Source organism: Pristiophorus japonicus, chromosome 4, assembly GCF_044704955.1.
Source record: "Pristiophorus japonicus isolate sPriJap1 chromosome 4, sPriJap1.hap1, whole genome shotgun sequence".
NCBI lineage: Eukaryota > Metazoa > Chordata > Chondrichthyes > Pristiophoridae > Pristiophorus > Pristiophorus japonicus.
Genome location: NC_091980.1, coordinates 187,350,357 through 187,374,386, shown reverse-complemented (window position 1 = coordinate 187,374,386; position 24,030 = coordinate 187,350,357). Strand labels below are relative to the sequence as shown.

Below are 24,030 nucleotides of genomic sequence, written 5' to 3'. Positions count from 1 at the left end.
TTTTTTCAGGAATTTGTTGCTAACGGGTGGCTCAATTTCTTAGGCTTTAAACTTCTAATCCAGGCTGACACTACAATGCAGTGACAAGGGAGTGATGCACTGTCGGTGCTGCCGTCTTTTGGATGACACATTAATCATCATCATCATAGGCAGTCCCTCGGAATCAAGGAAGACTTGCTTGCACTCCCAACGTGAGTTCTTTGGTGGCTGAACAGTCCAATACGAGAGCCACAGACCCTGTTACAGGTGGGACAGACATTCATCGAGGAAGGGGTGGGTGGCGTTAAACCAAGGCCCTGTCTGCCCTCACAGGTGGATGTAAAAGATCTCATGGTGTCCAGCCCAATATTTATCCCTCAACCAATGCCACTAAAACAGATTACCTGGTCATTATCTCATCGCAGTTTGTGAGATCCTGCTGTGCGCAAATTGACTTCTGTGTTTCATATATTACAACAGTAACCATACTTCAGAAGTACTTAATTGGCGGTAAAGGACTTTGGGACGTCCTGGTGTCTTGAAAGGTCAGTATAAATGCAAGTCTTTCTTTCAGTCTTTTATAATTGAAAGACATTGCTGGCCTGATGTTGCAGTAAGCAAAACATTCATTTCTGCCACAACTGCAATCTTAATACAGTCAGTGCTGAGCTTATGCAATCAGAATTAAAAGAAAGGAATGGAGAAATGGAATTGCATGTATGTGCTTAAAGTGAGCCAATTACTTGACCGTGACCATTTCATGTATACTGATACAGTGCTTGTACATTACCGGATTTGTAATGTCTGTTTGTTTTTGCTGGTGCAACATTTTACATCCTTTAATTTGATCATGTCATTGACAGCTGGCGGAGTAATGTTTTACTGTCCAGACAAGCAAATAAGTTGACATTATTTAAGCAGCCTTGCACTTTGGAAAGCAGTGCTGCTCAATAACTTCATGTCACAAAACACTGCAGCTCTTGTAGGAATGTTTCTTTAAGGCATAGTGCTAGAGTTCAGACTCAAATGGATTTAAGATGCAAATCTTCCAAAGAATGTACGTTCTCTAACTTTCTCCTTATTTGAACTTCTGTCTCTGCAAATTAGAGAAATTCAGAATAGTGTGCTTGCCTTCTTACACAATTGCACAAAGAGTTTTGTGCACAGTATTAGTTCCACATGGCCAATGAAATAGGTTCTTATTGCTGCTTCAGTTAATTAAATAAGAAAAACAATTGACCAAATTGGATTAGGGGAACATTATATTATGCTTTATAAAAATAAATGAACCATTTCTCTAACTTTCCCTGAAGCATATTGTGTAAAATTATTTCAAGTAAAATAAAACCCATATATTTGAATCCAATGCAGGGTAAAATGTAGTGGTATTTTTCATTGCCTTGCAGTTTATTTATGACTGCCTTCATTGTAGACATCCAGGGATAGCAGCAGTTCTGAGGAACTTGTTTGGACCTCTTATTATATTATGTATAACCCGATTCCACTGCATTACTCAAAAGCCAATTAATTAAGGCAATAGTCAGCAAGAGAGTTGAGTTTGAATGCTATCCTTCCTGCAACACAATTTAGATTTAAATCCATCCCAGACTCTTGGAATGAAAGTCTTCTCCCTCTGATTATTGTGGATAAGATCAATGCTGTCTGAAGAGTTTGAAGGAAGCATGAATGAGCGTAACAAAACTGCCCATGATTTGGCAGAAATTGACTGTTTCACTTCAATAACCCAAAAGGATGACTATTAGAGAAATAGATTTTATGTACTGTTGGCGTGCATTTACATGAGGTGAAAGCACATTTTAACAATAGATCTATTTTTACGCTGCATCCAAGCCGTGCATCTCGCCTCCACCTCCCTCTCCTCCTTTAAGACCCACCTCTTTGACCAAGCTTTTAGTCATCCCTCCTAACATCTCCTTCTTTGGCTCAGTGTCAAGTTTTGTCTGATTATGCTCCTCTAAAGCGCTTTAGAACATTAAAGATGCTATATAAATGCAAGTTGTTATTATAACTGAAACTTGGATGTAAAAGCGGAAATATTTCTCATCTTTCAGCAGTGAAATCTTCACCTAAATAAACACAAAACTCACGAACATTTGAAGCAAAATATCGATTCTAAACACAATACACAGCACTCAACAATAACTTATACTTTTAACATAGTAACAGGTCCCAAGATACATTATCAAACAAAATTTGACACTGACCAACATAAGGAGATATTAGGAACAGTCAAAAAGGTAGGCCCTAAAGAACATCTTAAAGGAGGAGAGTGAGATGGCAAGGTTTAGGGAGGTAATTTCAGAGCTTAAGGCCCAGGCAGCTGAAAACACGGCTGCCAATGGTGGAGCGATTAAAACCAGGGGTGCGCAAGCGGCCAGAATTGGAAGATGCGCAGAGATATCGAGAGGGTTTTAGGGCTGGAGGGGGTTGCAGAGATAGGGAGGGGCAAGGCTATTGAGGGATTTGAAAACCAGGATGAGAATTTTAAAATCTAGGTGGTGCCGGACTGGGAGCAAATGTAGATCAGCGAGCACTGGGTGCGAGTTAGGTTACAGGCAGCAAAGCTTTGGATGAACTCAAGTTTCCGGAGGGTGCCAGGTGGGAGGCTGGCCAGGAAAGCATTGGAATAGGCGAGTCTAGAGCTAACAGGCATGGATGAGGGTTTCAGCAGCATATAAGCTGAGGCAGGGGTAGAGGTGGGCGATGTGGCAGAGGTGGAAGTAGACAGACTTGGTGATGGAGATAATTTGGGGTTGGAAGCTCAGCTTGGTCAAACAGAATTCCAAGTTTGTGAACAGTCTGCCTCAGACAGTGGCCAGGGAGTGGAATGGTGTCGGTGGCTAAAGAATGGAGTTTGTGATGGGACTGAAGACAATGGCTTTGGTCTTCCCAATATTTAATTGGAGGAAATTTCTCCTTGTTCAATATTGGATGTCAGACAAGTAGTGTGACAAATCAGAGGCAGTGGAGGGATCGACTCCCCCAACTTTTAGTTTCCAGTTCTATCTAAAGACAGATATAAATGTAGCATTGGTACGTGGGTCGTAACCATTCCTTTCCAAAGTTCACAAGTTATAAAAGTCCCGTGTGGAGGTCCAATTGCCATAATAGCTTTCATAGATTTATTAAAATCAATTCATCTGCATAATTTAACTTTAATTTTTGCATATTAAGGTTGTGGTAATCTTGTACACCATGTCAAGGTGGCATAGTGAGTTCCAGGGATGAGACTGGTGTATGTTTGCCCTTAATTACATAGAAACATAGAAACATAGAAACATAAAAATAGGTGCAGGAGTAGGCCATTCGGCCCTTCTAGCCTGCACCGCCATTCAATGAGCTCATGGCTGAACATTCAACTTCAGTACCCCATTCCTGCTTTCTCGCCATACCCCTTGATCCCCCTAGCAGTAAGGACCTCATCTAACTCCTTTTTGAATATATTTAGTGAATTGGCCTCAACAACTTTCTGTGGTAGAGAATTCCACAGGTTCACCACTCTCTGGGTGAAGAAGTTCCTCCGCATCTCGGTCCTAAATGGCTTACCCCTTATCCTTAGACTGTGACCCCTGGTTCTGGACTTCCCCAAAATTGGGAACATTCTTCCTGCATCTAACCTGTCTAACCCCGTCAGAATTTTATATGTTTCTATGAGGTCCCCTCTCATTCTTCTGAACTCCAGTGAATACAAGCCCAGTTGATCCAGTCTTTCTTGATAGGTCAGTCCCGCCATCCCGGGAATCAGTCTGGTGAACCTTCGCTGCACTCCCTCAATAGCAAGAATGTCCTTCCTCAAGTTAGGAGACCAAAACTGTACACAATACTCCAGGTGTGGCCTCACCAATGCCCTGTACAACTGTAGCAACACCTCCCTGCCCCTGTACTCAAATCCCCTTGCTATGAAGGCCAACATGCCATTTGCTTTCTTAACCGCCTGCTGCACCTGCATGCCAACCTTCAATGACTGATGTACCATGACACCCAGGTCTCTTTGCACCTCCCCTTTTCCTAATCTGTCACCATTCAGATAATAGTCTGTCTCTCTGTTTTTACCACCAAAGTGGATAACCTCACATTTATCCACATTATACTTCATCTGCCATGCATTTGCCCACTCACCTAACCTATCCAAGTCGCTCTGCAGCTTCACAGCATCCTCCTCGCAGCTCACACTGCCACCCAACTTAGTGTCATCCGCAAATTTGGAGATACTACATTTAATCCCCTCATCTAAATCATTAATGTACAGTGTAAACAGCTGGGGCCCCAGCACAGAACCTTGCGGTACCCCACTAGTCACTGCCTGCCATTCTGAAAAGTACCCATTTACTCCTACTCTTTGCTTCCTGTCTGACAACCAGTTCTCAATCCATGTCAGTACACTACCCCCAATCCCATGTGCTCTAACTTTGCACATCAATCTCTTGTGTGGGACCTTGTCGAACGCCTTCTGAAAGTCCAAATATACCACATCAACTGGTTCTCCCTTATCCACTCTACTGGAAACATCCTCAAAAAATTCCAGAAGATTTGTCAAGCATGATTTCCCTTTCACAAATCCATGCTGACTTGGACCTATCATGTCACCTCTTTCCAAATGCACTGCTATGACATCCTTAATAATTGATTCCATCATTTTACCCACTACCGATGTCAGGCTGACCGGTCTATAATTCCCTGTTTTCTCTCTCCCTCCTTTTTTAAAAAGTGGGGTTACATTGGCTACCCTCCACTCCATAGGAACTGATCCAGAGTCAATGGAATGTTGGAAAATGACTGTCAACGCATCCACTATTTCCAAGGCCACCTCCTTAAGTACTCTGGGATGCAGTCCATCAGGCCCTGGGGATTTATCGGCCTTCAATCCCATCAATTTCCCCAACACAATTTCCCGGCTAATAAGGATTTCCCTCAGTTCCTCCTCCTTACTAGACCCCCCGACCCCTTTTATAACCGGAAGGTTGTTCGTGTCCTCCTTCGTGAATACCGAACCAAAGTACTTGTTCAATTGGTCCGCCATTTCTTTGTTCCCCGTTATGACTTCCCCTGATTCTGACTGCAGGGGACCTACATTTGTCTTTACTAACCTTTTTCTCTTTACATATCTATAGAAACTTTTGCAATCCGTCTTAATGTTCCCTGCAAGCTTCTTCTCATACTCCATTTTCCCTGCCCTAATCAAACCCTTTGTCCTCCTCTGCTGAGTTCTAAATTTCTCCCAGTCCCCAGGTTCGCTGCTATTTCTGGCCAATTTGTATGCCACTTCCTTGGCTTTAATACTATCCCTGATTTCCCTTGATAGCCACGGTTGAGCCACCTTCCCTTTTTTATTTCTATGCCAGACAGGAATGTACAATTGTTGTAGTTCATCCATGCGGTCTCTAAATGTCTGCCATTGCCCATCCACAGTCAACCCCTTAAGTATCATTCGCCAATCCATCTCAGCCAATTCACGCCTCATACCTTCAAAGTTAGCCTTCTTTAAGTTCTGGACCATGGTCTCTGAATTAACTGTTTCATTCTCCATCCTAATACAGAATTCCACCATATTATGGTCACTCTTCCCCAAGGGGCCTCGCACAACGAGATTGCTAATTAATCCTTTCTCATTACATAACACCCAGTCTAAGATGGCCTCCCCCCTAGTTGGTTCCTCGACATATTGGTCTAAAAAACCATCCCTTATGCACTCCAGAAAATCCTCCTCCACCGTATTGCTTCCAGTTTGGTTAGCCCAATCTATGTGCATATTAAAGTCACCCATTATAACTGCTGCACCTTTATTGCACGCACCCCTAATTTCCTGTTTGATGCCCTCCCCAACATCACTACTACTGTTTGGAGGTCTGTACACAACTCCCACTAACGTTTTTTGCCCTTTGGTGTTCTGCAGCTCTACCCATATAGATTCCACATCATCCAAGCTAATGTCCTTCCTAACTATTGCCTTGATCTCCTCCTTAACCAGCAATGCTACCCCACCTCCTTTTCCTTTTATTCTATCCTTCCTGAATGTTGAATACCCCTGGATGTTGAGTTCCCAGCCCTGCTCATCCTGGAGCCACGTCTCCGTAATCCCAATCACATCATATTTGTTAACATCTATTTGCACAGTTAATTCATCCACCTTATTGCGGATACTCCTTGCATTAAGATACAAAGCCTTTAGGCTTGTTTTTTTAACACCCTCTGTCCTTTTAGAATTTTGCTGTACAATGGTCCTTTTTGTTCTTTGCCTTGGGTTTCTCTGCCCTCCACTTTTCCTCATCTCCTTTCTGTCTTTTGTTTTTGCCTCCTTTTTGTTTCCCTCTATCTCCCTGCATTGGTTCCCATCCCCCTGCCATATTAGTTTAACTCCTCCCCAACAGCACTAGCAAACACTCCCCCGAGGACATTGGTTCCGATTCTGCCCAGGTGCAGACCGTCCGGATTGTACTGGTCCCACCTCCCCCAGAACCGGTTCCAATGCCCCAGGAATTTGAATCCCTCCCTGCTGCACCATTGCTCAAGCCACGTATTCATCTGAGCTATCCTGCGATTCCTACTCTGACTAGCACGTGGCACTGGTAGCAATCCCGAGATTACTACTTTGAGGTCCTACTTTTTAATTTAGCTTTAATTCTTATAAAACAATGAAGTTGACTTGTTATTTGTTGAATTGATAACGCCTACTCTTCAGAAGTACGACACAAGCCTTTTATGTTGTAAAAGTGGAAGGAGGAGTAGTTTATATTCAATTATGCAAATGTTAGTGATCTTCAAAATGGTAAAAGCTGCATATGTTAATGGTCTTTTTATCAGAAATTACAGTTTGTCTCCATCTAAATTAGTGAAATGTATTTTAAGCTGTATTTGATGATGTATTGTATTGTACTGCAATTACTCTGCAGTTCAGTAGGATTCAACTTCTTACAATTGTTCCTTTTCCTTTTCCAGGGGAAGGATTGGATTGTTCCAATGAACGCTGCCCAGTACAGTTTGAATCTCTTTGCCCTGAGGATTCTGTACTTATCAAAGGATACACGCCACCAGGCAAATGCTGCCCAACACCGAATGCCTGCCAGTGTAACAAGGAAGCCTGCGAAGAAGAGAACTGTCCTTTTGCTCATCAACGAGTTCTGCTTTCAGAGGCAACGGGAATACCAGGAGAGTGTTGTGACGTGTTTGAGTGCAGACCAGGTATTGTTTAAAAAAAAGATAATAATTGCCTTCTATGCATTTCATGTTAGCGCAATAAAAGATGAATCATGGTAGTTTACAAAAAGGTTGCAATGTATTGAAGTTTAAGGCTGTGACACTTATTTAAGATTAACTCTGGTTAACTTGCATTATATTCAAGGCCCAATTTTCCCCTTGTGCTACGTTGTGTATTAAGAAAACTAAGAAAGAGAAAGCCTTTCAGTTCATTGATGTTTATCCCTCTCATACCTAAGGAGCCGAAATTGCCCACCGCCCGAAACGAGTCGCACATCGCTCTTGAAGTGTTCCGGCAGCCCCAATGCATGGGGTGGCCAATCCAGAGAAATTCAGCTTTTTGGCTGATATTTCCGGTCGGAGCGGTGTTGGTCTGGGGAGCAGGAAGGAAGTGCGGTCGAGTTGGAGTAGCCACCACTAGTGGGGATGGGATGGAGTTGCCGACGCTCGAAGTCATCACTGATGATGTCGTCCCTCCCCTTCAGTTAAGGGGGAGGGCCGCTGCGAACTCTGCAGCCACTCCAGGGAGGGTTTTGGCCAGACCACCGGCCTGACACCCAAAAGGGGGTGCCAGGCTGTCTGTTGCTGGCCCGGCCAAACCCACGAGCATAATTGTCAGCCCAACCTGGCAGTCGGCCGACAAAAGAAAAAAAAACATGAAGTTACCGGCATGGCCATCTCCCCTTAAAGGGTACCGTCAGCAAAAGCTGTCATTTTTTTCAGGGCAATTTTCAAAAGGGGCAATTTCTCGCGGGGAAACTTCATGAAGGGGTCGCCGCCAGTCGATAAGGGATCGCCGCCTGCACACCGAGGTAGTAAAACGGTCGGAGCGGTCCCCTACACCGCTACAAAACTGAGAAAGGGCAATTTATAAAATGGTGGCCCCTCCACGGAGACTCGGCAGTCAATCCACACCGACCACGGCGGTGGCCAAAGGCCTGAAAGAAAGGGTCAATTTCAGCCCCTAACTCTTCTATCACAACACCCAGTACAGGTTGAACCTCCCTTATCCAGAACTCCCTTATCCAGAACCACCCTTCGTCCAGAACCACCCTTCGTCCAGAACCATTCTCGGCCACCTGGTGGCCCATGCGCAGAATTCTGACATGAACAAATTGAAGTCCTTCCTCACTGTCGACTCCAGCAATCGCTGGCCTGACCCCACGATCCACCGTGCAGCCCCCCCCCCCCCCCATGATCTCTCTGTCGCACTCCCAGCCTCAAGCCAGCCAGCCCCGATATCCCCTTGCTCAGTACCTGTACTGGGTAATTGACAAGGGGTGGTCAATTTAACGTGACCACCCTTCGTCCAGAAAAATCCCTTATCCAGAACAGGCCAGGTCTCGAGGGTTCTGGATAAGGGAGGTTCAACCTGTAGTATCTTGAATAACTCCATGTTTTGCTCCACTCCCCTGCTTAGTTAATAACCAATGGTAGACATGAGAAGGCATTAATATTATTTTTTGAAATCTCAATATTTGATATCATCTGCACCCGTTCATAATTTTACAACCTCCTTGCTCATTTGCAGTTATCCATTATTACAGGATGATTCAAGATCAAAAGCACTGGTGGAATACTGAAAACCCACTGATGCACCAAGTTGGCTAATCCGCTAAACTAATCCAAAGCAAGTTTAGAGAGGTGTAAATCATCGCAATGATTGTTGGAGTGAAATGTCAAAAAACAGAGTCAGTTGTTTTAAAATGGTAGCTCTGATCTCATCTGGAACCATACTGTGCTAGTGCAGATTCATTGTTGCAATTATTAGATCAAAGCTCTGTGGAGTGACAAATTGATGTGAAGAATTGCGTTGTGTGGGTGTCGGTTATACATGATAGTGAATATAAATACAGTGCCCACCACTTAAAACGTGCACATTTTTATCTGGCAAATCGCACAAACCAATTTCCATTACCATTATTATAAAGGACAAAATCACCGCTTACAGCATGTTAAGGACGCAAGCTATTTCAGACGAAACAGGTGTTTGGTATGTAATTCAGACCTCGTTAAAGTGTACTTAGTAAATTATATGACAATAACTCAATAATAAACATTTTGATATTTGTTTGTCATCTGCTACCCCTGCCAAGCTTCAGTGAAGTTCAAGTTCCTCTGCTGCTGCTACTGCCTCTGCTGTTCTTTTGCAGGCAATCATTGTGAGAAGAAAGTTAGGGCAAACAAGCAATACAGATTAAATCGGAGTATGCCAACTATGCAAATCACCAGTGACACTATGCACCGGATCTCTTGAAGGAATTTTGTTTTGTCCATTTCAAGATTTAATTAATGTCAGAACTTTTTGATCATGTAAACCATCCCAACACGTATAGTGGGCAAATCATGTTAGCACCAACACGTCCACTATAAGCGGTGGGGACTGTATAATCATCTATCTCTAACAATATACTATGTGTACAGATAACTTAGATATATTTGAATATTGTACAATGAAATGTAGAAAGCACATATACAAGTAAATAGAAACACTAATTAGTTATCTCTCATTTATTTATATATAGACGTATAACATATATATATATATATATATATTACATGTTAAATCATAACTGAAGGACAAGGAGATATATGTATAAATTGGTAAAAGAAAAGTTTAGGATTGATGCCATGAAGCATTTCTTCATGCATGATTCATACCTGGGAAGGTGTCTGTTTTGGGTTGGGTTGTGAGGCAAAAACTCTAGTCATTCAAGAGGTATCTGGTGGGGGAGTGGCTGTTGGGCTTTTGTGAAAGGATGAGCTAGCTGAGCCAAATGCATACATAGCATCCTAGAAACTAGCAAATGCTGACATCTGAAGAATAGCCTTGACGTGTGAAAACAAGTAGCTACACAAGCCTACAGTATACAAAGATGGCAATCACAGATATTAGCACTGAGGGGAGAATGGGACCCGTCCAGTGAATTAGCCATCAGACTCCAGAGGAGTAGATCTGGGAAATAGAACAAGCACAGCTGCACTGACTTTTGTCAGGAAATGCTGACACACTAATGTGGAAGCCCCCAAAATGTTGACAGTGGTCATGTCTGGAAATGGCCTCTCTTGTCTTTAGTTATCTTTGTAATTTTTAGAAAATCCAAATGTGAATTTGGTTATTCAAATTTGGCCTCATCTGTCCCTTTACAAATAAATACTTGTTCATACTTGAGGATTTGTTCAAATTTGCAGAAGACACTAAATTGGGGCGGATAGTTAATACCGAGGAGGACGGCAACAAATTACAGGGAGATATTAATAAATTTGCAGAATGGGCATTTAATTGGCAAATTAAATTCAACACAGATAGATGTGAGGTATTACATTTTGGCAGGAAGAATAGGGAGGTCACTTATTACTTGGAGAGTGCGAATCTGGGTGGGGTAGAGGAGCAAAGGGATCTCGGAGTACAAATACACAAATTACTAAAAGTAGCGACACAAGTTAACAAGGCCAGAAAATAAAAACAGGCACGAGGACTTATTTCTAGAGGGATAGAATTGAAAAGTAGTGAAGTTATACTCATCATAGGCAATCCCTCGAAAACGAGGAAGACTTGCTTCCACTCTAAAAATGAGTTCTTTGGTGGCTGAACAGTCCAATACGAGAACCACAGTCCCTGTCACAGGTGGGACAGATAGTCATTGTGGGAAAGGGTGGGTGGAACTGGTTTGACGCACGCTTGATTTCTGCATGCTCTCGGCGATGAGACTCGAGGTGCTCAGCGCCCTCCCGGATGCACTTCCTCTACTTAGGGCTGTCTTTGGCCAGGAATTCCCAGGTGTCGGTGGGGATGTTGCACTTTATCAGGGAGGCTTTGAGGATGTCCTTGTAACGTTTCCACACTTGCTGTGAAGGCGTTCCAAGTAGAGCGCTTGCTTTGAGAGCCTCATGTCTGGCATTCAAACGATATGGCCTGCCCAGAGGAGCTGATCAAGTGTGGTCAGTGCTTCAATGCTGGGGATATTGGCCTGGCCGAGGACACTAACGTTGGTGCGTCTGTCCTCCCAGGGGATCTGTTATACTAAACTTGTATTGAACCTTGGTTAGATCATACTTGGGGCTGAATTTTCTGGTTTTGGGGTTTTTGGGCGAAAACGGTAGCGATATGTGAAAATTACTGTTTTCGCTGCGTTACCGATTTTAGGTCGAACTTTCGGCCTTTGGGGTCTGCGCCAGAGTCGCAAAGGGATGCGTTCCACAATTATTCGCGGCACAAAACATGAGTTTCACCAACTTTAGTGCGGGGTCGTTTGTGCTGCGAGAGAGGCCTTGGGAGGCGGGGGGGGCAAAATTCAAAAAAACATTCCAAAAACATTACCAAGACCCTTAACTAACTAATCGCTGCAAAAAAATTTAAAATAAAAACTTTAATTTACCTTTTTTGCAGGTTTTCTAACTTATCGCTGCTAGTAGGGCTGCACCGACAGGTTTTACCCGTCCTGTTCTGGGCGTGGCGTATAGGTCGGGTGATTGCTGAAACTCGAACAGTAATGCAATCCGCGTTGTTACACGTCCGGCGCTGCTCTCCCCGGTGATACGTTCCTTCGCCGCCACAAACAAAGAGCCGAGGATCTCGCCTGGGCTTTGCGACCGGGTTTTTGCCGCGGGGGTCAAAACGCGGCGAAAACCTGCTCGCAAACCTCTCGATAATCCAGCCCTTGGAGTACTGCGTACAATTCTGGTCGTCATATTATAAAAAGGATATCGAGGCACTGGAGTGGATGCAAAAAAGATTTACAAGGATGATACCAATAATGTGAGGGTATACATATTGGGAAAGGATGAACAGGCTGGGTCTCATTTTGCTTGAAAAAGGAAGGCTGAGGAGTGACCTAATGGAGGTCTTTAAAATTATTAATTGGATACAAAGAATCTTTGAATGATACTTAGAATGGAGTAAGTGTAGATTTTTGTACGCTCAGAAAAACCTTGCCTACACTTATAAATCAGGCGTAGGGAACAAGAGATGGGGGGGGGGGGGGGAGGGGAGGATTACAAACATTAAACACTTCACTTTTACAAATAAAGAGCCATCATGAATAATAAATTATAAATAAATCAATAAATCAACCAATAAATCAATCAAAAAAAATAAAAAATAAAAAAAATAATTAAAAAATCAATCAATGAATAAAAAATTAAGTTTCTACTCCGATTGCAGCACTGGGAACCCTCCAACAGCGTGCTGGGGCGGGGCCCCCCTTGTGTGTGTGTCTCTCTCTCTGTCAGTGTCTCTCTCTCTCTATTTCTGACAGCGAGGGAGGAAGAGGAGGGGGGAGAGGAGGGAGGGAAAGGAACAGGGAAGGGGGGGGAAGAGAGGAGGGGGAGAAGATGGGGGGGAAGAGGAGAATGGGGGGGAACAGGAGGGGGAGGCTGAACGGGCTCCGCCGACAAGTGGAAGCCGGACCGCCGAAGACTTCGGTCATGGCCCGAACCCAGTAAGATGCCGAGCGGGCGGGCCCCGCCGACGTCGTGGAGGGAGGGAGGGGGGAGGAGGGGGAACGGCTGAACGGGAGGGAGGGAGGGGGGGTGGAGCAGGAGCTGAACGGGAGGGAGGGTGGGGGAGCGAGAGCTGAACAGGAGGGAAGGAGGCCTGAGTCCGATCTTTGCCCGGTGAGCCCATTCGGCCAGGGCTCTGGGCGGCGTGCTTCGGGCCCCTCACACGCAGCCTCGGGGGCGAGGAGCTACTGCACATGCGCGCACACTCTAGCGCGCATGTGCAGAGGTCTTGGCACTGTTTTCAGCGCTGGGACCTGGCTCCGCCCCTGACCCTTTGTACTGCGCCACGCCGAGCACGAAGACATCTTGAGGACATCGGAGAATCACAAGGTAAGTTTTCGGCGCCCTTTTTATTCCAGAAAATCGGCGCACAGAGGGCGGAAACTTGGGCCCAAAGAATGTTTCCACTTGTAGGGAAGATCATAACTCGGGGCTATCAATATAAGATAGTCACCAAGAAATCAAATAGGGAATTCAGGAGGAACATCATTACCCAGAGTGTGGTGAGAATGTAGAACTCACTACCACAGGGAGCAGTTGAGGCAAATAGTACAGATGCATTTAAGGGGAGGATAGATAAACATATGAGGGAGAAAGGAATAGAGGGTTATGCTGATAGAGGTAGATGAGGAAATACAGGAGGAGGCTCGAGTGGAGCATAAACACCAGCATAGTCTGGTTGGGCTGAATGGCCTGTTTCTGTGCCGAATATCCTATGTAATCCTATGTACTTGTAAAGGGCTAAGGTGCTTCCTACACAAGTGTGATGGCTATTGTGTAGGGGATGAGTGTGAGCTGCTGGATGTAGAAGCTGTACCGGTTGGTGTTTGGTTTTTATTTGCTGAATTAATAGCAGGGGTTGATTGGCAGTAATTTGTTTTTAAATTTCATTACTAGTTTGTATTTCTGTACAGTGACCCTTAGTACTGCAAAAGGTGCACATATCATTAGTCTTCCAGTTTTGGCAGAGGTTATGCACCTAATCTTTGGCAGTCTAATGGTGTTGTGAATTAGAGCAACAGTAGTTTTCCTGTGACTGTAATGGTTTATTTAGCATCCTTGCTCATATATTCAATCCTGATGGGAGAATAACAATGACACAAAATAACATCGTCTTCTTTCAATTCTCACTCAGCCAAGTTATATCGTTCAATTGTTTTTTTTGTCAAAATGTTATTATTTACTGCTAAGTGTGCAGTAATAACTTTTGAAAATGTGTTTGTGTTTATTTCCATATTGTTTTATTTCACAAGTATGCAGTCATCTCCCTAATTATAGCAAGGATTCATGAACTGGTCATAGAATTGTGACATAGAATTATATAAAATGTTACTACACAGAAACAGGCAATTCGGCCTGTCATGTATGTAACCACAATGTAATACCACTGTATTACTGTATACACTCAACCTAGATGCACACTTTGACCACAAGGGGTGAACTTGTGGGAGACGCTCCTTACCTGATCACACAGGTATAAAAAGGGAGGTCCCACGCAGGGTCATCATTTGGAGTCCTGTGAATAAAGAGTTCAGATCACAGAGTGACCTTGTTCCCAGAATGTGCCTCGTGTGGTTTCATGCTGTAGAGTAAGGACTTTACACGGCCCAATCGTCTATACCGTGTTTATGCTCCATTGACATAGACTAAGAAGATCTTGTGATAAAAGCCACGTATCCACTCTTCTGGTTGAGAAGCTTGAAAACCAGCAGTCAACAGATCATGGCTTTTATTCTAAACTGAGAATTTAAACCGAAGCCCCGTCTGGCCTCTCGGGTGGATGTAAAAGATCCCATAGCACTATTTCGAAGAAGAGCTGGGGAGTTATCCCCGGTTTCCTGTTCATCTCATTTTAATTGCACGGGGGTACCACCATATCCAGCAGTGGGTATGCTGCACACGCCAGCCCTTGAACAACTAGCTGGTCTGTGCCCAGTAAAGGAGAAAGTGAGGAGCAATACAGCCGCTACCACTATAGCTTGAACCTTAAACAGTAACAGATGGTGCTTGGAGTGGAAGATTAAGAGGTGGAAGCTTATGCATGGCTGAAGTAATAAGGAATGAATAGTCTTCTTCATCCATTACTGTACCTTGTGACCGACCAATCAAAGACTGAGAATGAGCGAGCAAAGAGGGATAAAGGGAGTGGAAATTAAATAGAGACAGAAAGAGGAATGAGAAACAGAGGGACAGAGAAAGAGGAAAAATGGAATCTGGGGGAAAAGGAATGAGGAAATCATGAACAATAGGAATGAAAGAAAAGAGGAGGAAGAGGGAATAAAATACATGGAGGGATTGTGAGGCAGACAGGAAGAATGACAGGAAGAATGGGAATGAGTGACTAAGGTTGAGAGAGAAAAAAGGAATACATGAACTAGAGGATTGAATAAGACCAAGAGAGCAGGAATGAGAGAGGGAGAGGGAGAGAGATAAGGACCAAATTTGAAGTAAATATGTGGGAACCACTTACTTGATAAAGCAAGTTTCAAAATTTCTTGCACATTAAACTTACAGCTACAATGAAAATATCAGTGATCATACTGAATGCATTATATTTCAAACAATTTGTTTTTTCTGGTCTTGTGCTTTGAAAAGTTGGCCACCCTAAATTAGCATGTTATTGATATAGTAGGTGCAGTATACAAATCGTCCCTCAGTCAATTGGCAGCATTTATCTCACTACCTATGCTGGGAAGAACACATGTCTATTTGAGTTCTAGTTTTGGAGGACCTAATTGTTTCCTGAATCTGAATTTCAAACATATCAGCACACATCCTTACAAATAGCAAATTAAATGATGTACCTTAGTGTGGATCAGTTATAGGTGTAATGCAGCTCTCTTTGGAAATAGATATGGTACACTGTTTGAATTTGTGGAAGAGGACCACTTGTAAGTGAACCAAGACTAGGCTGATTTGAACCTTGAAATGAAAGTAATTCATTATTTTCATTGCATTGTCTTTTTACTGTATCCAAAAGTCTCGTACAGTTTCATTGTAAGAGTATGCTTACTATGTCTCAAACTGTCTTTAGTACTTATTGCTCAACAAAAAAAATAGATTTTTTAAATTGAATTACAATATAGAAGCATTACTATCAAACATATTTTCCCCCTTCCATCAATTGATCTGCAGTCTCACATCCTCAGAGTATTGTCGTCTGGACCTCTGCGGAAAATCTACAAAAGTTCACAAGCTTGCGTGTTGTTGCCCAGGACAAATGCAACAGATGTTTATATACTTGCAGAATCCACCAGTGTCAACTTTGTAATTGTCCTTCTCCGTGTCCTTGTCCATGTTGTCTCTGGCTGTATCTTATTATTATATCACTTACTAGGGCAAGCATGAACTGTCTGCACCTGTTTTCCATGGATTTGCACCCTGCTACATTTTCAGATCAGGCCTGGGGCGGCTGATAGAAGCTCTCATCTGAAGCAGGTGGGAGCTTTATGAAGCTATGCAAAAGAAGATTGGGAAACATGCAACTCTATTTCCCGGCCCATGGACGCCGAGTGCATAGCACTCCAACAAAACTGGCTGGAGGGGTGGCTCGGTGAAACTTTATGGCTGGAATCCCACAGGTTTTAAAGCTAAGTGGTTTTAGAACTTCTGTGCAGTCCCTGAGATTTTTTTTCTTCTGCCCTTTCTTAGGCATTCATAATCCCTTGTGCCAATTGTTATTTTGTTTGCCCTGCTTCCTTTACTGACACCAATAGGGGGTTCTCATAGCTGGCTTGCTCAAAAAAGGTAAAGGATCTGTGCAAGTATGCCCAACAGATGCCTTGCGTCTTCCTCTCCAGCATGCATTCCCCACCTTACATCTGCAGAAATAGGTGAAATAACCTTACTTTGGCAGATATTTTGGTGGAGATTTCTCTTTGCAAAGGAAGCTGCAACAGCAGACCCCTAGTGACATTACAACAAGATAAGAAACTGAATTAACCGTTAGAAGGTTCTTCACATGCTATCCAATCACAGTATATTGTGCTTAACACAGTAATGCATGAAAGAAGGCATTGAGTAGATTGGCCCTATACTGCGCAGACGCGGATAACGCCTGCGTCTGCGCACATACAGAGGCTGAACTCCAGGACATAGTCGAAGTATTTACTGAGGCGTACAAAAGCATGGACCTTACGCTAAACATCCGTAAGACAGTGGTCCTCCACCAGCCTGTCCTCACCGCACAGCACTGCCCCCAGTCATCAAGATCCATGGCGCGGCCCTGGACATCATGGACCACTTCCTTTATCTCGGGAACCTCCTATCAACAAGAGCAGGCATCGACGACGAGATCTAACACCACCTTCAGTGCGCCAGTGCAGCCTTCGGCCACCTGAGGAAAAGAGTGTTTTAAGACCAAGCCCTCAAAACTGCCACCAAGCTCGTGGTCTACAGTAATACCTGCCCTCCTGTATGGCTCAGAGACATGGACCATATACAGCAGAAACCCTCAAGTTGCTGGAGAAATATCACCAACTATGTCTCTACAAGATCCTACAAATCCCCTGGGAGGACAGGCGCACCAACATTAGCGTCCTCGTCCAGGCTAATATCCCCAGCATTGAAGCACTGACCACACTCGATCAGCTCCGCTGGGCAGGCCACATAGTTCACATGCCAGATACAAGACTCCCAAAGCAAGTGCTCTACTCGGAGCTCCTTCACGGCAAACGAGCCAAAGGTGGGCAGCGGAAACACTACAAGGACACCCTCAAAGCCTCCCTGATAAAGTGCGACATCCCCACTGACACCTGGGAGTCCCTGGCCCAAGACCGCCCTAAGTGAAGGAAGTAGATCCGAGAGGGCGCTGAGCACGTCGAGGCTCAACGCCGAGAGCATGCAGAATTCAAGCGCAGACAGCGGAAAGAGTGTGCGGCAAACCAGTCCCGCCCACCCCTTCCCTCAATGACTATCTGTTCCACCTGTGACAGAGTCTGTGGCTCTCGTATTGGACTGTTCAGCCACCAAAGAACTCACTTCAGGAGTGGAAGCAAGAGGGACTGCCTATGATGATGATGATGAATGCATGAAAGAAGGCATTGAGTAGATTGGCTCTATACTGTTTGGAGCTTAGAAGAATGAGAGGTAATCTCATTGAAACAGATAAGATTCTGAGGGGGTTGACAAGGTAGACGCTGAGAGATTGTTTCCCCTGGCTGGAGAATCTAGAACTAGGAGGCATAGTCTCAGGATAAGGGGTCAGCCATTTAAGACTGAGTTGAGGAGGAATTTCTTCACTCGGAGGGTTGTGAATCTTTGGAATTTTCTACCCAAAGGGCTGTGGATGCTGAGTCATTGAGCATATTTAAGGCTGAGACGGATACATTTTTGGACTCCAGCAGAATCAAGGGATATGGGGATCAGGTGGGAAAGTGGAGTTGAGGTTGACGATTAGCCATGATATTATTGAATGGAGGAGCAGGCTTGAAGGGAATAATCCTGCTCCTAATTCTTATGTTCTTATGTCAGGGTAATCGCGAGTCAGTTATTTACTTGTTTTCCACTTACCTGATGTGCGTGTGTGTGTGTGTGTGTGCGCTATTTCCTCCCCTCCTCCTTCCCCTTGTCCTATTCATTTTTAAGTGCTGTTCATCTGTAATATCTTCCAGTTATGACAAAGAGTTTGCACATTCTAAAGATTAACTTGTTTGTCCTCTCCACAGATGCTACCTGAGCTGCTTAGTGTTTCCAGCGTGTTTCTATTTTGGTTTCAGATATCCAGCATTTGCTTTTTGTTCTGGGGGGTGGGGTTTGGGTGGGGGGGGGGTTGGGTGGGGTGGGCGGTGGGTGGGTGGGAGAGATCTGGTTCAATAAAGGCACAGATGCAGAACTGTTGGCATCTGCTCCGTGAGCATTTATGGCTACCTTGCAGAATGGGGCTAGCACATACAGGGACAGTAATGGTTGGCCATGGCCTGAAGCTTGGCTGTGCCTCATGCCAGCATGTTACAATAGAATGGTACAGTCGAGTGGTATAGAGGGCAGCCCTTCTCACAAGCATTTCATGCAGCACCACCTCAGCTTCACCACTTGTCTGCTGACTTAGGCCAGCACTTAGAGTTATCTTTCCCTTTATTTTTGCCTGCCATTTCTGAATTACCTCCTTCTTCAGCCTTGGCAAAAAGCTGCTCCTGTGTTCAGATTCCCTTTGAGGTTCTCCCAAAACCTGCAACACAATCACATGGGTGCAAGCAAGTACATGATCCATCTCGCAATATGTGGTTGACTGTTGGATGAATGGCATTACATAATGCCTCTGGATGTGTGCTAACATGTATTGACAAAGAAACCAGATAAGAAAGGTCGGAATGAGCTGGACAAATGCCCAACAGGAAGGGTGTCATAAAAGCTAGGGACACTTGCCAATATTCCAGATGGAGATGAATGAGCAAAAGGTTTCCGTAACTACTGGCATAAAGTAGAGCAGAACAATAACATTGCTTTTATTATACCAATGACTTGCATCTTTATGGAATGGTGTCATTTTCTTTTTTTTAATGTTCTGGTTGAAGCTTTACAACTGCAGTGAATCGAGGACTTTGGCAAAATTCCTGTTTTGTAGAAATTATGTTTGACCTGTTGGTCGTGAACTGACCCAAGAAGGAATTAAATTTGTCACCTGAACACTGTGTAAGATGGGTGTCTGATAGAGTTGAACTAAACCTTCCGATGGTGTCTTAATTGAATCTGAGACAAGTTAGATTAATATTGGTGTATTTCTACATGGACAGGTAGAGCAGACTTCTACCAACATTAGACTCCAGAGCTTTGAGCTCACCCCAGACATACAGCGTAAGATACTGAAATGAATCATTGTTTCCTTACTTTTCTCTGGGATGCTGACACCTCCCCGCTTGCTGCTTTCTGGATATTGGGAAAGGTACTGCAATTTGATTTTTAGATTTGAGGATCAGGTTCAAAAGCTTGAGTGTCATCTTGCTTTACATACAACAGAATGTGGCTTTTAATAATTGATGTTTATATTTACAAATCTGTACAGACTTGCCTTGTCTCTTGGTTGCTTCAGCTTCTGGCCCTTGAGTTTTTTAAAGGAAGAAATAAACTTTTTTTTGGAATGGTTGATGAGCTGAAGGATCATGTGGAACTCAAGAACAAGACAACAACAACAACTTGTATGTGTATAGCACCTTTTAATGTAGTAAAATGTCCCAAGGCGCGTCACAGGAGTATTATAAGACAAACAAACAAAAATTGACACCGAGCCACACAAGAAGAAATTAGGGCAGACTTGGTCAAAGAGGTAGGCTTTAAGGAGCATCTTAAAGGAGGAAAGAGAGATAGAGAGGTAGAGAGGGTTAGGGAGGGAGTTCCAGAGCTTAGGGCCCAGGCAGCTGAAAGCACGGCCACCGATGGTTGAGCAGTTATAATCAGGGATGCTAAAGAGGGCATAATTTGAGGAGTGCGGGGGGGGTGGGGGGGTGGGGGGGGTGCGGTTGTGAGGCTTTAGGAGATTACAGAGTTGCGGGGGGGTGGGGGGTGGCGGTGTGAGGCTGAAGGAGATTACAGAGTTAGGGAGGGGCGAGGCCATTGAGGCATTGCTTAACCGGGAGCCAATGTAAGTCAGCGAGCACAGGGATGATGGGTGAACGGGACTTGATGCGAGTTAGGACACGGGCTGCCGAGTTTTTGATGACCTCAAGTTTACATAGGGTATAATATGGGAGGCCAGCCAGGAGTACATTGGAGTAGTCAAGTCTAGAAGTAACAAAGGCATGGGTGAGGGTTTCAGCAGCGGATGAGCTGAGGCAGGGGCAGAGATGGGCTATGTTACGAAGGTGGAAATAGGCAGTTTTAGTTATGCCATGGATATGTGGCTGGAAGTTCATTTCGGGGTCAAATATAACACCAAATTTATGAACAGTCTGGTTCAGCCTCAGAGAGATGCTAGGGAGAGGGATAGAGTGAGTGGCTCTGGAACGCAGTTTTTGGCAGGGACCAAAGACAATGGCTTTGTCTTCTCAATATTTAATTGAAGAAAATTTCTGCTCATCTACTACTGGATGTTGGACAAGCAGTCTGACAATTTAGAGACCATAGAGGGGTCGAGAGAAGTGGTGGTGACATAGAGCTGGGTGTCGTCAGCGTACATTTGGAAACTGATGCCGTGTTTTCGGATGATGTCGCCAAGAGGCCACATATAGATGATAAATAAGAGGCCAAGGATAGATCCTTGGAGGACAACAGAGGTAATGATGCGGGAGCAGGAAGAGAAGCCATTGCAGTTACATTTCTGGCTACGATTATATAGATAAGACTAGAACCAGGGGAGTGCAGGCCCACCCAGCTAGACGATGGCAGAGAGGCGTTGGAGGGAGGAGGATGAAGTGGTCAACCGTATCAAAGGCTGCTAACAGGATGAGGAGAGATAGTTTACCTTTATCACAGCCACAAAGGATGTAATTTGTGACTTTGATGACAGCCGTTTCAGTACTGTGGCAGTGGTATGGATTGAACTGATGCTGCTGAAGCAATAGATTGAGAGCACACATAAAGCAGTGCATAGGGTTTGTAAATTCCTCAATGCTCAGATAAAATATCATTGAGATATTGCTGATCATTCATGGATCCAAAAAAGAAGCAGGGTGTAAATTCAACTGGAATCCACATGGAATGAGTTGGACCTGGAAGAAAGTGTTCAGAAAAGAAATGTGACTGTGAAAAGAGGTTCAGGCAAATTCAGTCTTCAAGGCAGGCATTCTGGAAGCCTCTTGTAATTGTCGGTTCAAAGCTGCAGGTGCTTTTGAACAGTAGATTGTGAGGGAATTCATCTACTGTGGGACAGCAAAGGCGGAAATACCAACATTTAGAATACAAGACTGGAGATCAAAGTAATCAATTAGGAATACATGATAGCAGACCCCATTATGTTTTCTTGTCAGTGGATATAAATGTATTGACTAGCTAATCTTTATTAGGTCAGTCACTGTAAAACTGCTTAGACTGTAAAATATTTTGAAATAAAGTGCAATGTTAAACAGGTTTTTTTTCTGGTCACATGCTTGAGCTGAAAAGTTCAACAGTTCAATGTGGGGAATGGTTTTAAATTTTTGTTCCATCCGAAGGGTGAAAAATAATTCCCTTCAGCGCTTGGTACTAGCTTGATTGTGGCTGACAGGAAAGGGATCAGTGTTTTGATAATAAATGTCTGCTGTTCTTTTCTGACCAGTGTTGAAGTCTTTTGTGTTGGCCTTTTTGAGCCCACTGCAGATTAAACCCACATGAATGCACTGACAGCAAGCTGACATCAAACACCACTGGTTTGGAGAAGATGGTTTTCACTCGGAGTAGCTCAGGCACTCATCCACAAAAAGCTTTCATTGCCGCGAATGCGGTGAGAAAAACAGAATAGAGCAGATTGACGGGTTCATCAAACATTTTACACAGAATATTTTCCACTCCTGAGAACTGCCTGGAATTTGCACACCAATGCTTTCCAATTAAATCACCACAATCTTTTAATTTTTCATAAATTTTTTTAGAGGTTGTACAGTCAGCATTTCCAAGATTTGTGATCTTCCATTTGTGCCTTTACAAGAGTCATCTTTTGTATTGCAGTTTGACTGTTGCTGTCTGTAAAGAACCAGGGTGATGTCACTCTGTCTCAGTGCATTCATGTGGGTTTAATCTGCGTTCAATAAAGGAAACTCAATAATTACATGTAAGAACAGAAGTTTATTATCAAACACTGATCCCTTTCCTGTCAGCACTTACCAAATAATACTGGTTAGAATTCGCCACAGTAACAATCGATTTAGCCTGTTTTGGTGCCAAATAAATTTAAGACCATTTTGCTAGTTTTGCCAGTGGTGTAACACCGTCATTAAAAAATATTTTATTTTTAAACCGTTTTTGTGACGTCACTCGGCATCAAAACCAACGATAACGATGTTTTTGAGAGTTTTCCCAATAAGGACATTTTTAAGGACCGTGATAGATACTAGTTTGAAAAAGCTTGCCTTACCTGGTCAAGTCCCATCGAAATTGGCATTAACGGTGCCATCTTGGGAAACGGAGCTTCTGCAGAAATGTACTGAACAAACTCTCGTGGTTTTGAAAATCATTGTTTTTTTTTAACACACATTTCCAACAACTCTAAGGTGGGCCCCATATGTAACACATATTCGCCTTTTTAAAATAAAAATCTGCTCAAAATCATTAGAAGAGGAAGGCAAGACTTGCACCGAGACCGGGGAGGAGAGGTACTTATCCCGGGGGAAGATGGGAGCCGAGCGGCGAGCTCATGTGTCCGGCTGAGGGAGCGATCCTGCCGATCGGTGTGCCGACCCCGTGTACCTCCATGCCGAGCCCGGTGAGCAGCAGAGACGGGACGTGAACAGTTCGGTGGTGGCCGAAATCTCTGCCATTCGTAATCGGGTCAGTGGGAATCCTTCCAACTCAGGGTTTTCTGAGGTAATTCCACAGATGGAACTTCTCGTTTTGAGGCAATTGCTTCTCAAATGATAAATAAGAATATAATCACAGCGACTAAGGAAATTAGTGAACCGATTGAGGAGACTCTATTTCAAAGGGCATACGCGTCTGGGTAATCGGAATATTGTCGTGGTGTTCCAGCTAAGCCCAGAAAATGTTGAGGGAAGAAGGTTAAATTTACTCCGATAAATATTACTAAGTATTGGGTTTTTGTTCAAGTAGAGTGAAGAGTATATCCTGAGAATAGTGGGAATCAGTGAATAAAGCCAGCTATGATAGCAAATACTGCTCCTATCGATAATACATAGTGGAAGTGGGCTACTACATAATAGGTGTCGCGAAGAACAATGTCTCAGGAATTATTAGCTAAGACAATTCCTGACAGTCCCAAGATTTACAAACATCTGACTGGACTTTCTCTGAGGCATTCTTAACAGGAGGGAGAGAGAAACATTGCTTGCTTTAAAAATGATTCTTAAGGAGAATTATACTAACCCAACCCCTATCTGCCCACCACCCCCTCACCCCGCCATTCATCCGGAATCAAAGCAGAGAAGGAATTTTTCGGTCAGAGTAATCTCTCCACCTGCATTTGAACGTTTAAAGAGCCTCAAGTATATGCTTCGAGTGTTGGGTATGCGCAGAACGGGCGTTATTTTTAATGCGAATACATTTATCTCCGTCCTTAAAAACGGTGGAATTTTAATGCTACGCCAACACTTTTTAAACTTTTGGCGAAACTTAAGCCTTTTTTTTGCCATTATTTCAGCATTAAAAAAATGGGCGTTAATCGCAAATAAAGCCAAAAAACACTGCTATTCTTAAATGTGGAATTTCTAGCCCTCCAGCTGGTGTGATCAATCTTTTTACTAAAAAGCA

General features: G+C 43.8%; 1 protein-coding gene across 3 annotated transcripts in view; it reads left to right on the top strand.

Moving 5' to 3' along the window:
• LOC139263199 (cysteine-rich motor neuron 1 protein-like) overlaps positions 1-24,030 on the top strand; it is a 340,422-nt gene that overhangs the window by 212,664 nt on the left and 103,728 nt on the right. For all 3 annotated transcript variants that reach the window (XM_070878927.1, XM_070878926.1, XM_070878925.1), the window contains one exon: positions 6,937-7,179. In XM_070878927.1, the coding sequence (XP_070735028.1) occupies positions 6,937-7,179 (243 nt within the window). The remainder of the gene's footprint in view (positions 1-6,936; positions 7,180-24,030) is intronic.